At 42.1% G+C, this 17,675-nt stretch overlaps 2 protein-coding genes across 7 annotated transcripts in view; one reads left to right on the top strand and one right to left on the bottom strand.

The window, feature by feature from the left end:
• The window catches only part of LOC139550266 (EEF1A lysine methyltransferase 4-like), a 241,394-nt gene extending 236,944 nt beyond the window's left edge, over positions 1-4,450 (bottom strand). Inside the window, exons 1-2 of one of the 2 annotated variants that reach the window (XM_071361047.1) lie at positions 4,315-4,450; positions 3,790-3,989 (exon numbers count right to left, since the gene is read on the bottom strand). In XM_071361047.1, coding sequence (XP_071217148.1) covers positions 3,790-3,949 — 160 coding nt within the window. In that variant the 5' untranslated portion in view covers positions 3,950-3,989; positions 4,315-4,450. The remainder of the gene's footprint in view (positions 1-3,789; positions 3,990-4,314) is intronic. The other variant, XM_071361048.1, reaches the window with a different exon arrangement.
• acsm3 (acyl-CoA synthetase medium chain family member 3) lies at positions 4,441-16,964 on the top strand. Of its 5 annotated transcripts, none has more exons than XM_071361042.1 (15): positions 4,441-4,534; positions 4,998-5,174; positions 5,494-5,700; positions 6,186-6,396; positions 9,274-9,481; positions 10,644-10,787; positions 12,174-12,330; positions 12,964-13,043; positions 13,133-13,256; positions 13,330-13,410; positions 13,561-13,662; positions 14,043-14,170; positions 15,891-15,990; positions 16,440-16,559; positions 16,632-16,964. In XM_071361042.1, exons 3-15 carry the CDS (start codon positions 5,494-5,496, stop codon positions 16,716-16,718), a joined length of 1,749 nt encoding a protein of 582 aa, XP_071217143.1. In that variant the 5' UTR covers positions 4,441-4,534; positions 4,998-5,174; the 3' UTR covers positions 16,719-16,964. The 5 variants fall into 5 exon arrangements, with proteins under 5 accessions (XP_071217143.1, XP_071217144.1, XP_071217145.1 ...); XM_071361040.1 differs by having other exon boundaries at positions 4,450-4,534; positions 4,975-5,174; XM_071361043.1 differs by lacking the exon at positions 13,330-13,410 and having other exon boundaries at positions 4,443-4,534; positions 4,975-5,174.
• The last annotated feature ends 711 nt before the right edge of the window (positions 16,965-17,675 follow it).

Below are 17,675 nucleotides of genomic sequence, written 5' to 3'. Positions count from 1 at the left end.
GCTGGACTCCACTTGTATTATTTTTATTTGTGATGCGCTGTTGACGGCAGGTGCACTTGATTCAGAAGCTCTGTGCACCGGGTATGAAAAGTGTTCCCATTTTGAATCATTCCATTCGTCTGAAAAGATCAACTCCACCTACCCGAGTTCCCAGTGGTCTTGAAAGCACCATGACCATCAGTGAAAGGTACCATCAGTCCAGTAAATTAAAAAAGCTCATTATTAGCAAATCATTTCAGTTTATGCTCAGCAGTGCCTCGCAAGTGCTACACCAACTGATCTGTTTTGTTATCAAAGCTCGAGTTTTTAAATATAATATGGTTTGAGAAAAATAATATTGGCAGGTCAGGCATATAGCCAATATGCTGTGATAATGTATTAGGCCGACTGCAAAAATTCATTTTTATTAGGTTAATTTTTTGAATCATATTTTTTTGTCTGAGCGGTAGATCTCAGCTTGCTTTTTGACTGCAAAAGTGATCTTTAATCTTTACTCAGACTGGTGCCCACTGGTGTAGACTGTATCACAGTGACATCCAGGTGGTTACTACCAAATATTACAAGATATTTTTTGTGTAGGCTGCTATTCTACTCTACATAAAATCACGTGGAATGGAATAAATTGGAGATTGTGAACAAATTCCGATGGTGAGCAATACTACAAGTAATTTCTCCCTCGCCCATCAACAGAAACATCAATTTATTTGACCAGTTTTAACTAGCGCCATGCTGCTGCCAACTAGCCAACATATACTAGCTGGGAAGGGCTTTTCAGGATGACTGACTGAACTGAATCCATTCGTCTCCACCCTCCACTCTCAGCTGTGCAACATCCGTCATCCGTTTGGGCTCCAGGCGTGTCCCAGAGAGCAAGGAAGAAAGAGCTAGGGATGGGTATTAGGATGATTTTACTATTCTAATAATATTGTGATATTTTTTCAGATATCCGGATAGAATAAAATTACAAAAATTAAAAATGGGGAGACTCTTAAACAATCAAATTGACACCAATGCTCATGGCACAGGAAGACAGAGGACAGACTGCTTTTTTCCTGGTAGTTTTGATTAAAGAGATTCTGACACTGATTATGATACAAAAAGGTTTTCTGGTGATTGCTTTGCATTGATCTGTTTCATCATGTTGTGGAAACTCTGTCAGGCTCACACCTGTACTTGCTATTTAAGGGGAAATGGCATCCAGATGTCGGGGCAGAATGGAGCGATACATGTGCAGCAGTAGCTCCATGAACCGTCATAAAAACCTTTTTGTCTCCAAATGTCATTGTCTGTCCTTGTAGACAACAATTTCACAAAGAACATTTACATTTCATTTATAAAAAGCTTTTTCCATCATTAAAATAGGCCTACAATTTCATATTAAAAAAAAGAAAACTCACTTAATCGAATACTAATGTCCGTTTGGATATTCAATTTAGCAATGAACCGTGCACATGAACCGTGCACATCCCTAGAAGGGCAGATGAGGCCGTTTGACACAGAGAGAGGCAACAGTAAGACGGAGCGATTGCCTCAGAGAAAGAAAGACAGAGGAGGGATCAAAATGTGATCAGCATGCAGAATGTACTCTCCCTCCATCTCTCTTTCACTCACTCTCCCTCCCTCTCTTTTAATTTCTCTCTATATCTCCCTTGCTCTCCCATCTCTTTCTACCTTCCTCAATCCCTATATCTTGCTTTCCCTCCCTCCCTCCCTCCTCCCTTCCCTACCCCCTTCCTTCCCCCCTCCCTTCCTCTTTTCCATCCCTCCCCTTCATCCCTTCCTCACTCCACTTCTCTTTTCTGCCCCCTCCATCCTGACACACAATCAGCCCCCCCCTTTCCTCCACTTCTCTCCATGCTTTAGAGTTAGACCACTGTGTTACACACCACATTGAGGGAGATTCTCTGTGACAGTTTATATGAGCCAATGGCCTAACCTAAACACCAACCAGAAACACCACTGTTGAAACGACGGGTGAAGCAGGGGTGTGTGTGTGTGTGTGTGGATATATAACCTATATATAGCTGAGCTGTAGATGTGTGTGTATGTGAGCGTCTATGTGTGAAGAGAAAGTACAAGTGCCAGTGACAGAAACGTGTGATACGGTGATTGCGTGTGTGTGTGTGCAAGAAAACTCTTCAGTGTGGAATGCATCCAGCCCTAGGCGATGGAATGCTTTTTTTGATCCTCAAATCAACATGCAGAAAGGGTCTGTCTTGCAGCAGCAGCAGCATACTATGACGCAGGTTGGTGGAGGTGACAGAGGTTTCGCCATACATTGATGAGACAATACGAGATACATTCACCCCTTCTACCAAAGTTGTTACTTTTGGACGCAGGTTGGCACCCTGTTTCATTTGGGGATTTTACTACAGTGTGTTTGTGTGCACAAAAGCAAATGTTGGTCCACAAAAAATATACAAAGATAAATAATTAATATGATATTAGCTGACCAACATGAATCAATATTTATGCATATTTCATTTTTATTTTAAATTGTAAACTGCCGACCATTTCACTCGCTATACTTCCATCTGCAATATAGTCTTCACCTGCTGCAAAATTAAATGTGCTGCATTCATACCACTGAATAAACAGACAGGCTATTTAATATGAAATCACATGAGCCTGTTTGATCCCAGGGTCAAGTGAAAGACGAGAAAAATGACAGGAGAGAATGACAGGAGATTTCCGTGGAGGAGTGCGAGCCTAGTGCCTAGCTCCTGACAACACTGGTCTTACCCCCATCATAGTCCAGGAAGACCCTGTCGTTCGCTGACACAATTTTTCAGCATTGAACCCTCCACACACACACACACACACACACAGACACACACACACACACACACACACACACACACACACACACACACACAAACACACACACACACACACACACACACACACACACACACACACACTCCCAACCAAGAGTGCTGCTCTGCTGCGCATACATAAACAAGGACCCTACAGTGACTGACAACAGACCACTAACAGCGCCCCCCTAGGCCTCCGCATGGTCACTGCAACTACAGTACAACACTTCAACCAGGGACAAAAATATATCAGCAAGGTTGGCTCCTCTGCACTGGGATAATAATATTTTTTCAGGGTTCTATCAAACCGTTTTTTGAGGGATATTCCATCAAAAATAATGCAACCATGTTTAACACCTTTGTCAACATCAACTAACTATTCTATAATATTCCACAAGGAACCGCTTTAACTACTGGGACGGATACAATATCTGCAATGTAGTGGCAAAACAACTGCTTGGGTAGGGTTTGAAGGACAGCTAACAACAGTAATATATACTCTAGCCATGCTGTTTAAGACTTACAATCAAATAACGGGCAGCGTAGGTTACCATGGCTATCATTTTGCAATCTGAATGCACATGTGAAAGTATCCAGATGTGTGCTGAACAGCAAATGTTTGTAGCTCAAACTAATGTATATCAAGCACTGAATAGGTACAAAACCCTCTCATGCATCTCTACGAATGACTTCCAACCACTTCTGTAGAATGATGTAATCAGGGCTGAAGAATTTGCAAGGGATGGGATTATAATATTATGACGATACTGAACGTGGACATGTTCAAACGTTGTCTTGCAGCGCCATCTTGTGGTCTGTCGCGTTATAGAGCCCTGTTCCCCTCTTCCCAACGAAATTACTAAATGATGAGACAAACATTCCATTGATGCAGTAAGGTCTTCACAAATGTAATTTTCACAAGGTCCAATATTTCTTCAGAAATAAAGACAAGTAGGCAAGTCAGAACACATACCAAGCACAAGGATGGCGTCGTCCTTCATGACATGACGCTGAAGTAGATGCTGGAACTTGGAGAAGTCTCCGAACCATTCAAAAGACTTCTCTGTCTTGTACCGCTCATCCCAGTAGTCCACGTCTTTATACCTGGAGTTACGGTCGGGTAGATACTCCATCCCCACGCTGTCCCTCACTGTACAAGGAATGGAATGATAGCTATACACAATGTATAGAAATTAAAACAGAATTGAGGCTTTTCTGTATAAAATGGAACATCAATTATTTTGTCAGTCACCCTTATGTTGTGAGTGGCATTGCTGAGTTGATTATAGATCAATGTAATTAACTAGACTGTTGACAGTGTTATGTTATGATGACTGCCACAGGTTGTGGCTGTGCTAGTCTAAACCAACGACAATACCACAACGTGTTTACATACAGTACTGTCTATGATAATCGCTATGTAGCCATAGCCATCTATCTATCTAGCTACATGTTACGCTAAATGCCCATGTGACATTGTAAACTCTTGTTCGCTTACGTCAGTCAGTTATGTCCTCACTTCATGCAGTTTTCATGAAAAGAAAATATAGGCTAGCTGTTCATTGGAGCATTATCCATATTCCACGTGTTGCTCGCAGGAAACCGTCAGTCATACACTCCGCGCAAAGCATCCTGGGGAAATGATATCCAATCTAATCACATTTGAGGAACCGACACTTACAGTGTAGCAAGATCAACTGTATGTGCAAATACACCTGGTAAAAGTCTGCGACATAGCCTACTACAGTTGTAACAATGTTTTCACTTTCATTCATTTCCGCTCCGTTTGCAATTACATGACATTAACTGTGCAGTTTTCATTTGTGTAAAACGACGAAGAAATTGTTAGGCTACATTGTGACAGATTGGGCCAGTTTGTGAGTGATGATTTAATGTAAGGACCAATGACACCGGGCAATGCAAAACGAACTCCATTGAGGGCCATCTAATCTGCACGGTTGACTAATATTTTGGACAGAAAAACACGTATTTAGTAGGCGCTATAATAACCATAAAGACTATTAATAAGCAATGTGTTTGTGGTGTCATTACTCTCATTTTGGTCTGAAACATATTAGTGGTTTCCTTTCAATTGTTCTGTAAATAAGTAAACACGTTTTAACTTTTACATGTGCACGCCTACTTCCTGGTCATGCAGATTTTAATAGTTCATCCATTCAGGTCATGGAATGGACTGATCTCTCCCAGTGTTGGAGTTGAGCCGTTGTATTCCTTCCTTTTCACTCGACCCTTTCTGGAGAAATTCATTGGGCGCCATTCCTTATTTTCAGCCCGCAGACAGAGCAACATAAACCGCAAACAACACGACGGTTTGAGGTCATCTTGGAGATTTGAGAGGTAGGTTTTGAGAGGGGTTTAAACTTAGGCATGATACTTTCTAAGCATGATACTTTATGATACCTTAATGTATCAACTTTATAAGTTCTGCACTGTGTTCTTCTCTGCTTGTCAACTGTTGGCATAAAAATACTAGTTTCACAATTTGTCTCTACTGAATGGCTTTAATATAACTCGTAAGAATGTCTTCAAAGTCATTTGCATAATGCATAAAATGAGAGAAGGAGATTGTTCTTGCTCTGAACTGTATTTTTCCTGCTGCATCTACAAGTCTTTTATTAAGTCAATACTTAAGTAGTGTTTTTTTCTTCATTTGCAGATGAGGGCCATTGGGAAAGTGTCCATTCAACTGAAGGCGCTCAGTATATTCCCAAGTAACTTTAAATGTCAGATCCGTGGACATAGGGTATCTCGTCCTCAAAACTTTACTGGCTATGAGAGTATCAAACAACAATACAGGCCCCAGATACCAGAGTACTTCAACTTTGCAGAAGATGTGCTTGATGTGTGGGCAGAGAAAGAAAAGGTAAAGTATACCCTGTTTATCTAAACTTCAACTTCCATTTCCATTGCTTGACTTGGATGGAATAGGTTTCGGTACTCGTTTTGGGTGCCAGTACTGTTTATATTTAGGTGCAGGAGCTCCACAATACATTGAGCTACTATTCTATAAGAGGAACAGGAGCTCAAGCAGTAGAACATTTGAGGTGCCGGTACTCAGCTCCGGTGAGCCCCTCCCCAAGTCAAGCACTGTCCATTGCATATATTGTCACGGGGGAATGAAAAAATGGTAACACTTGACTTGAACCCTCTGACTGTGACATAGTTGTTATAACTCGTAATGACGTGTTATGTCAGTGTTATGACAGTGTTATGACAACATCATGATGACCGCCTTTAGGTAGCAGGATAGTTGACATATCATTCATATTGGCAGAGGGATATGTTCTACATTAAACTTTATGGTTTCAGATGAACTGTGAAATGTGAAATCACCATTGTTTATTTCAGAAAGGAGAGAAAGCATCTAACCCGGCCTTCTGGTGGGTGAATGACAGAAAGCAGGAGGTGAGGTGGAGTTTTGAGGAGCTGGGCTTCCATTCCAGAAGACTGGCCAATGTTCTGTCAGGTGCCTGTGGTCTCAACCAGCAGGACAGGGTGTTTCTGGTACTACCTAGGGTTCCAGAGTGGTGGCTCGTCAATGTGGCCTGTCTCAGAACCGGTGAGCTAGAAAAGATCTAATCAAGACTTCATAATAGATTCAATCAGAATTGCATTGTCTAGACCAGTGATATTGAAAAACATTTCAGCGGGGACCACATTTGTTTTGACAGAATTTCTGGGGACCCAATTTTTGTCACTAGAAAATCTGGCCACCCCACCCCAAATCTATCGGCGCAACCTTAAAATCGAGAAATGTTGATTTTCACATAAACAAACAAACAAACTTCAATTAATTAATTGTTCTTCTCTCTAAAGCAGTGGTTCCCAAATGTTTTATAGTCCTGTATCCCTTCCAACAGTCAACCTCCAGCTGCGTACCCCCTCTAGCATCAGGGTCAGCGCACTCTCAAATGTTGTTTCTTGCCATCATTGTAAGCCTGCCACACACACACTATACGATACATTTATTAAACATAAGAATGAGTGTGAGTTTTTGTCACAACACTGCTCGTGGGAAGTGACAAAGAGCTCTTATAGGACCAGGGCACAAAAAATTATATGATAATCAACAATTTTGCTCTTTATTTAGCCATCTTACATATAAAACCTTATTTGTTCATCAAAAATTGTGAATAACTCACCACAGGTTAATGAAAACGGTGTGCTTGAAAGGATGCACATAACTCTGTAATGTTGGGTTGTATTGGAGAGAGTCTCAGTCTTAAATCATTTTCCACACACAGTCTGTGCCTGTATTTACTTTTCATGCTAGTGAGGGCCGAGAATCCACTCTCACATAGGTATGTGGTTGCAAAGGGCATCAGTGTCTTAACAGCGCGATTTGCCAAGGCAAGAAACTCTGAGCGCAGCCCTATCCAGAAATCTGGCAGTGGCTTCTGATTAAATAAAAAATTTGCAAAACCGCTTGTTGCAATTTTGATGAGTCTCTCTTGTTCAGATATCGGTAAGTGGACTGAGGTAGGGCATGAAAGGGATAACAAATCCAGTTGTTTGTGTCATCCGTTTCGGGAAAGTACCTGCGCATAATTGTGCACTCAGCTCACTCAGACGCTTCACTATATCATGTTTGACATTGTCCGGAAGCTTGAGTTCATTTGCACATAAAAAAAATCATACAATGATGGAAAGACCTGTGTGTTGTCCTTGTTAATGCAGACAGAAAAGAGCTCCAACTTCTTAATCATAGCCTCAATTTAATCCCGCACATTGAATATAGTTGCAGAGAGTCCCTGTAATCCTAGATTCAGATCATTCAGGTGAGAAAAAACATCACCCAGATAGGCCAGTCATGTGAGAAACTCGTCATCATGCAAGCGGTCAGACAAGTGAAAATTATGGTCAGTAAGAAAACTTTAAGGTCGTCTCAATTTTTTTTAAACGTGTCAATACTTTGCCCCTTGATAACCAGCGCACTTCTGTATGTTGTAAAAGTGTCACGTGGTCGCTGCCCATATCATTGCATAATGCAGAAAATACACGAGAGTTCAGGGGCCTTGCTTTAACAAAGTTAACCATTTTCACTGTAGTGTCCAAAATGTCTTTCAAGCTGTCAGGCATTCCCTTGGCAGGAAGAGCCTCTCGGTGGATGCTGCAGTGTACGTGGCGTCGGGAGAAAATGCTTGCACGCGCGTTACCACTCCACTATGTCTTCCTGTCATGGATTTTGTGCCATCAGTACAGATACCAACACATCTTGACCACCAAAGTCCATTTGATGTCACAAAGCTGTCCAGTACTTTAAAAATATAATCTCATGTTGTCCTGGTTTCCAGAATAGGATGTCTTCCTTAATTGATCCCCCATAAACGTAACGGACATATACCAGGAACTGTGCCAGGCCCGCCACGTCTGTTGACTCATCCAGCTGTAACGCATATAATTCACTGGCTTGTATGCGAAGCAGTAATTGTTTCAAAAAAATCTCCTGCCGTGTCACTGATGCGTTTTGAAACAGCCTGTCCTAGCCACTCCGTAGCTCACCATATAAGACACTTCTAGCCCCTTCTTATTAATAGTATCTGTTGCTTTTATACATGTTTTACTACTCAAAAGTCGTCTATTCCCATGGCTTATTTTTCAAATTGTCATGTTTTGTTTCTAAATGTCTGCGCAAGAGTGAAGGTTTCCCGCGAGAGAGTAACGGTTAATGTGATTGGATGTTAATTATTTGACTAGGCTACCTGTATTTGACATTGTGTTGTTATTTAGCTGAACAATAGATGGTTTCATTTGATTTTTGGCAGTGAAATGAGGCTACTCAGGCGAGAAAAAAACTTCACCCAAAAGTATAGCCGCATTGGAAAATATAAAAGTACTGTTTGAAAATGTGAAGAAAATAATTTTTATTTAAAAAAATACATTTAAAAAAAAAAAAAAATGTGAATCACATTTTTATTTGGCGTACCCCCGACGACGGCATTGCCTTTGGAATACCTGCTCTAAGAGAACCAATACATACATTTATTTCCTTAGTACAATTTTATTTGTCAAATTATCTTTTTCAATAACGTTTGTATATTGTTCCCATAAAATAATCTGTACTCTTCATTTTTGGTTCCCACCAAAAATAAAACTATTTTTTATTTGGCGACCCCACTGAAATTCCCCCGGCGACCCTGACTTTGAATACCACTAGTCCAGACATAATGCTATCAGATAGCATATGTTTAGTTCAGTAAATATGTTTGAGGCAATGCAATTGAAATAGTTTTGGAGACAAGCTGCTAAATTTTTTTACATTTTCAGTATAAATGCGATGCCTAAGGACGGGTGTACTATCTGACCTCCTGACCTGAACAGGAAAAATGTACAACCTTATTTTATTCCAGTGCCTTGTCATTAGCTATGACTAGGGCCCCAAGGTTTCCCTTCAGGAAAATCTCCTGTCCCTGGTAAAGTCCCATGTCCCCCACAGGAACAGTGCTGCTGCCAGGCACCTCTCAGCTGACAGCCAGGGACATCCTCCACCGGCTGCAGACCTCCGGGGCCCGCTGTGTCATCACAGACGAGTCCCTGGCCCCCCTGTTCGATGCCGTGGCCTCTCAGTGCTCCAGCCTGCAGCACAAAATACTGGTGTCCCCCACCAAGAGAGAGGGCTGGAAGAACTTTGGAGATCTGGTGAGGTAAAGTAACTTAGGTCAGCAAAAATTCCATAGACACTTATCATAGAAAGGATCATATATTTATATATTTCTTAATTCCATTATTTTACTACGTTTTTTGCTACACCCGCAATAACATCTGCTAAATATGTGTATGTGACCGATTTGATTTGGATGGGATCATAATGGCTCCAATTCACTGTGTCTGATCTATTGGTTTGGTCTGGATGGGATCATAATGACTCCAGTTCACTGTGTCTGATCTATTGATTTGGTCTGGATGGGATCATAATGGCTCCAGTTCACTGTGTCTGATCTATTGGTTTGGTCTGGATGGGATCATAATGACTCCAGTTCACTGTGTCTGATCTATTGGTTTGGTCTGGATGGGATCATAATGGCTCCAGTTCACTGTGTCTGATCTATTGATTTGGTCTGGATGGGATCATAATGACTCCAGTTCACTGTGTCTGATCTATTGGTTTGGTCTGGATGGGATCATAATGGCTCCAGTTCACTGTGTCTGATCTATTGGTTTGGTCTGGATGGGATCATAATGACTCCAGTTCACTGTGTCTGATCTATTGGTTTGGTCTGGATGGGATCATAATGTCTCCAGTTCACTGTGTCTGATCTATTGATTTGGTCTGGATGGGATCATAATGTCTCCAGTTCACTGTGTCTGATCTATTGGTTTGGTCTGGATGGGATCTTAATGGCTCCAGTTCACTGTGTCTGATCTATTGGTTTGGTCTGGATGGGATCATAATGTCTCCAGTTCACTGTGTCTGATCTATTGGTTTGGTCTGGATGGGATCATAATGTCTCCAGTTCACTGTGTCTGATCTATTGATTTGGTCTGGATGGGATCATAATGGCTCCAGTTCACTGTGTCTGATCTATTGGTTTGGTCTGGATGGGATCATAATGGCTCCAGTTCACTGTGTCTGATCTATTGGTTTGGTCTGGATGGGATCATAATGTCTCCAGTTCACTGTGTCTGATCTATTGGTTTGGTCTGGATGGGATCATAATGTCTCCAGTTCACTGTGTCTGATCTATTGATTTGGTCTGGATGGGATCATAATGGCTCCAGTTCACTGTGTCTGATCTATTGGTTTGGTCTATCTACATCTTGCTTGTTACTTTCAGCGTGTCTGTACTGACCAAACTCTCTCCATAGGAATGCGTCCAGCGACCATGAGTGTGTGAAGACTCGCAGTGATGACCCTATGACCATCTTCTTCACCAGTGGGACCACAGGGTCACCTAAGATGACCCAACACAGCCACAGCAGCTATGGGATAGGCCTCACTGTCAACGGAAGGTAGGTCCTCCAACATTAATCTCAGTTAACACAGATGTTTACGTAGTCTGTCCACGAGAGATTAATTCAACATAACCTTAACCACAAACACAACCATAACATAATCACAACCATAACATGCCACAACCATAACATAATTACAACCCCGCCACAACCATAACATAATCACAACCATAACCATGCCACAACCATATCATAATCACAACCACACCATAACAAAATCACAACCATAACCATATCATAATCACAACCACACCACAACCATAACAAAATCACAACCATAACCATGCCACAACCATATCATAATCACAACCACACCATAACAAAATCACAACCATAACCATATCATAATCACAACCACACCACAACCATAACAAAATCACAACCATAACCATGCCACAACCATATCATAATCACAACCACACCATAACAAAATCACAACCATAACCATATCATAATCACAACCACACCACAACCATAACAAAATCACAACCATAACCATGCCACAACCATATCATAATCACAACCACACCATAACAAAATCACAACCATAACCATATCATAATCACAACCACACCACAACCATAACAAAATCACAACCATAACCACCCCACAACCATATCATAATCACAACCACACCACAACCATAACAAAATCACAACTATAACATAATCACAACCATAACCATAACCACGCCACAACCAAAACATAATCACAACCATAACCACACCACAACCATAACATAATCACAACCATAGCATAATCACAACCATAACATAACCACGCCACAACCATAACATAACCACGCCACAACCATACCATGGGTTGAACTTAGATTGCACTGACTCTAATTGCTGTTGTGAAAGCAGCAGCTACTCTTCCTGGGGTCCACACAGAACATGAACCATGACATCATAATGAACCATGACATCATACATGAACCATGACATCATACATGAACCATGACATCATACATGAACCATGACATAATACATGAACCATGACATAATACATGAACCATGACATAATACATGAACCATGACATAATACATGAACCATGACATAATACATGAACCATGACATAATACATGAACCATGACATAATACCCATTGAACTGAAACCTAATTGGGGTTTATCTCCGTCCTACTCCCTCCCTCTCTCCTTCCCTCTCTCCCTCCCTCTCTCCCTCTCTCCTTCCCTCTCTCCTTCCCTCCCTCTCTCCTTCCCTCCCTCTCTCCCTCTCTCCTTCCCTCTCTCCTTCCCTCCCTCTCCTTCCCTCTCTCCCTCCCTCCCTCCCTCCCTCCCTCCCTCCCTCCCTCTCTCCCTCCCTCCCTCTCTCCCTCCCTCTCTCCCTCCCTCCCTCCCTCTCTCCTGTCTGTGTGGAGGTACTGGTTGGACCTGACGGAGAGAGATGTCTTGTGGAACACATCTGATACAGGCTGGGCCAAGTCTGCCTGGAGTAGTGTCTATGCCCCCTGGATCCAGGGAGCCTGTGTCTTCATCCACCATATGCCCCGCTTCGACAGTCACACTGTACTAGAGGTGCGCTTGTGTGTGGTGTGTGTGGGTGGTGTGTTCATACACCATATGGTCTGAAAACAACACCTATTCCCTTACATCTTTGATGTCAGCACATCTGAGGGAAGTGGATCGCTTCAGATCTGCAGGCACTGCATTTGACCACTAGAGGGCCCTGCATGTCCATTCTCACTCCATAGAACCCCTCTGTGTCTTCCACTGCATTTGACCACTAGAGGGCCCTGCATGTCCATTCTCACTCCATAGAACCCCTCTGTGTCTTCCACTGCATTTGACCACTAGAGGGCCCTGCATGTCCATTCTCACTCCATAGAACCCCTCTGTGTCTTCCACTGCATTTGACCACTAGAGGGCCCTGCATGTCCATTCTCACTCCATAGAACCCCTCTGTGTCTTCCACTACATTTGACCACTAGAGGGCCCTGCATGTCCATTCTCACTCCATAGAACCCCTCTGTGTCTTCCACTGCATTTGACCACTAGAGGGCGCTGCATGTCCATTCTCACTCCATAGAACCTCTCTCTGTGTCTTCCACTGCAGGTGTGTCGTGGCTAGGTTAATACTGAATGTAGTGGGGAAATGTTGTTATTTCATGTCATTACAGATACTGATATTTCATGTGTTTTTCTTTGAAGACTCTGTCCAGCTACCCCATATCCACATTCTGCACGGCTCCGACTGCTTATCGAATGCTAGTACAAGAGGACATGTCCAGGTATTTGCTTACACACTGATTAAATAAGGGCTCCTTTTTAGTTTACAACCAAATCGTTATTCACATCTGAGACATCTCTTTTTTGTCAGTTATAATTTCAGCAACTTGCAGCATTGTTTGTGTGCTGGTGAACCCATCAACCCAGAGGTGATGGGGAAGTGGAGGAATGCCACTGGACTGGACATCTACGAAGGATATGGACAAACTGAAACTGTGAGTTAAGTTAGAGGTGATAAAAGGTTGCCCAGAGAATGGTTTCTTAGCTTCTCTGTCATTTCACTTCCAGGTACTGATAGCTGGTACTTTTAAGGGCATGAAGATCAAAGCCGGGGCTTTTGGGAAGGCTTCACCAGAGTATGATGTGCAGGTATATGCAGTCGACAGACAACAGTGTGGAAGATTATCCAAGTCATTCATTCGTGTAATGTGTGCTAAACCATCAGCATTAACCAATGTGTAATCAATAAAGTTTTGATACAAACTGCGGACATTGGCAGCATTTGTGTTCCTATCTCAGGTCGTAGATGAAGCCGGTAATGTCTTGCCCAGAGGAGCGGAGGGGAACCTTGGTATCAGAGTGAAACCACACAAGCCCTTCTCCCTGTTTACTGAATACACAGTATGTACGCCCACTTCACTGCAAGTCAACTAGCCACTTGGTCTCCCTGTCTGTTTTCTTCCAATAGCAATTGATGAAGTATCCACATCATTGATTGTTATTTTATTTAGCCTTTATTTAACTAAGCAAGTCAGTTAAGAACAAATTCTTATTTACAATGACGGCCTACACCGGAAGACGCTGGGCCAATTGTGCGCCGCCCTATGGGACTCCCAATCACAGCTGGTTGTGATACAGCCTGGATTGATTGATTAATTGATTGATTGACTGACTGACTAGTCCTTGAATTTGATATTGATTTGAACCTTCTGAAATACATTGAGACTTGGTTTGTTTCCTTGCATCTTAATATTGTACTATTTGTATACACGTCTATGCAGGGTGACCCTGGTCGAACAGCAGAGTGCTATGTTGGGGACTTCTACCTGACTGGAGACAGGGGTGTCATGGATGAGGACGACTACTTGTGGTTCGTGGGTCGAGCTGATGACGTCATCCTGTCAGCTGGGTAACACTACGGTCGACTTCCTGCCCAGGCCTTGCATTGCATCAACCAATGGTTGCGTGCCACATCATCGACTGCAGTTGGGAATTAGATTGCTATGTCCTTATGCTGTGTTCGTAACCAAGTGGGAGGTGGGAATTTACCAGTTGTGAAGTTGTAAATACCAGTTGGATGCGTCCACGTGCTTTGAACTTGTTGAGAAACCCCGATTGGCTAATGGCCAAATAGCTGAGTAAACACTAAACTGAAAATACAGTTATCATACTTGTAAACAAATTATAGTGTTCAAAAACTATATTAATACATTGTTTTTATAAATAATGTTTTGTTGTTGCATTTAACTGCCGAAAATGCTGTTATCGAGGTCGTTTCCTTAGGAGATGAGGTCAGAGGTCACTATGCGGGAGCTCAGCATGATAGTTTCCCACTAGTAATTACCAGTTGGAGGGCTGTTCAACATTTCTCCCAGTTTTATGTGTAAATTCCCACTTTCCTGTTCATTACGAACGCAGCGTTAGCTGACATGTTAAATACCTATCCAGGCGTTGTAAGATCTGCCATGTCTCAGCAATGTAGTCGGGCAGGAACTCAACCTACATCTGTACCTATATCTATGGGGCACAAAGGTCAATTTAAAGTTCTTCTCAGTCCGTGAATAAGCTCAATCTGAGTCAGTCAACTAAACATTTTTGTTCAGTTTTCCAATCACCCTATTTGCCCGGGACTAGTATTACTAGAGAACGTTGGTTATGTAATTATTACTCCAGAATGTCCGTTATTCCAAAGGACGATTCGGACAGGATTGTTTTTTTCCAAACTGGCCCCTATAATGATGACTTTTTTTCAATAATTTGACAGTTATGACGGAAGCCTGTAGGTTTTTATTCTAGGTGTGGAGATATTTCAACATGTCCAGGTGATACAGGCACACTGATAACTCCAGCTTGGTTCCCACGTTTCTAAACCAGCTTTGGTGTAGTGTCGCCATAATATTTGAATTGAGGAAGTGTCATCATAATCATTAGAATATTTCTGCAGTACGTCCTAAATGCCCCCCAGACTTCAGATGTGAGCTGAACAGGGCACTTGCACCTGAGATGTGTTTTAAGACTATGAATGAGAAAGTTAACTTATAATTTCCAAATGTTTAGGTCAGTTCTATGCTGCTTTGCGATCTATTAACAGCAACTTTTGCATCAAATAGGCCCAATATTTTTTTACAGATGCATTTGACAATATTCAATTCATAATCACAAAATATATAAACCAAAGCATTCACTGTGAAAGTTGATACATGTAGGCCATTTATATAAAACCTATGCGGAGCACTTATTTATCGAATCAGTTATCGTTTTCTTACTCAAACCGCGAGCGAGCAACCTCTGTCAAACTCAGACATTTCTCTCAAAACACAGGGAAGTCGATTCGCACAGGACTAGCGTTATCCGAGGACCTTGGAGTTCGCCAAAAAACAGTAGGTTATTCTGGCTGGGATTGTTACTCTCCTGCCATGTAAAAATTACTGACATGCCAGATTCGGAGGGGACTAAAATTTACAAATGTGGTGTTTTGTGCTCGTGCACATAATTACATTACACGACCTCCCCCAGTAAACCTAATCCTGTCTGAATAGGACTAAAGTCTGGGTTGGTTGTATAGGTACCGTATTCGTAGTAAAACTAATCCTGTCTGATTAGGACTAAAGTCTGGGTTGGTTGTTTAGGTACCGTATTGGTCCATTTGAGGTGGAGAACGCTTTGATTGAACACCAGGCTGTGGCTGAGTCAGCCGTGGTCAGCAGCCCTGACCCTATCAGAGGAGAGGTACAGTATGGATGGATCAATCAAATCCATTAAAGTAATAGGTCATCCTCATCCAGAATCAAAGCAGTCAGATGATGTCAGAGCTCAGAAGTTGTTAGACTATGGACTATCTTGTTGGTTAGATCTCTATAAATGAACCTATATTGGCTTCAATCCCAAAATCATTCGTAGCGACTGCACTATAATTGGGCTCCCGAGTGGCGCAGCGATCTAAGGCACTGTATCTCAGTGCTAGAGGCATCACTACAGACCCTGGTTCGATTCCAGGCTGTATCACAACTGGCTGTGATTGGGAGTCCCATAGGGCGGCGCACAATTGGGCCAGCGTCGTCCGGGTTTGGCCGTCGTTGTAAATAAGAATTTGTTCTTCACTGACTTGCCTAGTTAAATAAAGGTTAAATAAAAGTTACATAAAACAATGCAGTTTAATATGTCATCCATCTTTCCAGGTTGTGAAGGCATTTGTTGTTCTAACAGCAGAGTACAAATCTCAAGATCAAGATCAACTTAAGAAAGAATTACAGACGCATGTGAAGAAAGTTACTGCACCGTACAAGTATCCACGCAAGGTAAGTGTTAATTATTTTGTTGAAAAAAAGCTTGATCAATATAAGGTATTTTGACTTTTCTCATCTTCACAGATAGAGTTTGTGGAACAGCTACCAAAGACAGTTAGTGGTAAAATCAGAAGAGTGGAGCTAAGGAACAAAGAATGGGGAAGATCCTGAATGGGTTGACGATCATCTGTTGTACTGTTGTTGTTGGAACAGTGAAGAGAAGATAGTCGGTTTCTGTCTTTTCCTACTAGCAACGACTTTGCTGATAACTACTTCATTGAGGAAAAATGTACTTACTGTGACGGTGATATGTGGTTGTCTCACCCAGCTATCTTAAGATGAATGCACTAACTGTAAGTTGCTCTGGATAAGAGTAACTGGTAAATTACTCAAATTAAAATGTAAAATGAATCAAAACATCTGTGAAATGAATGGCATGTCTTTTTCTATTTGTCTCCATCATTGCATGAATAGCTACTTCACATTGGTATGAATGAATAAACTTTTGATTGAGTATATTACAGCACTGTGTGTGTGTACGTGCATGTGTTATTCCGTGAACAGCAGCAGTGATTTACTAGACAAATTAGGGCCCAAAGCAAAGTGATAATATTGAGAAAATAAACATCTATTCCTGTACAAACCTCTTTTGATTATCCCATGATCCTCGGAGGTCTTCAACTGAAGATTCTAGTTCTCTGCATGTTCTGCTTCACACACTTGTTGGTGTTGATTACAGTGTGCAGTCCAGGTAGACCCCTGGGTACTGGAGCATACCACAGCCCACGCCCCAGGACACCACCCCTAACAGCATGGTACGACACACCAGAGGCCAACCTGAGTCCCCCTACAGAAGAGAGAGACTAGCCCTGTGTGAATACTTTAATGTGATGTACATGTCTTTTCTCTCTTGTCTAGTTTCTAATCTGTAGGTCATTAGCTAAGTGGAAGCAAGATTTCCTATCTTATCTCAATCAGTACATCCTTCTCAGGGACCGGGCCATTGATTTAGTGGCAATCCGTGATTCAAACTGAGTTTCCCAGTGTGTGAGTGGCCTGTACCTTGATCAACTGGTTTTATACGACGTGGGTCTGCAGATATGGCACTCCCGAATCTTCAGACTCCTC

This window comes from Salvelinus alpinus, chromosome 23 (assembly GCF_045679555.1).
Source record: "Salvelinus alpinus chromosome 23, SLU_Salpinus.1, whole genome shotgun sequence".
Taxonomy (NCBI): Eukaryota; Metazoa; Chordata; class Actinopteri; order Salmoniformes; family Salmonidae; genus Salvelinus; species Salvelinus alpinus.
Note: the sequence above shows the minus strand (reverse complement) of the source record. Positions and strands in the feature narration are given on the sequence as shown.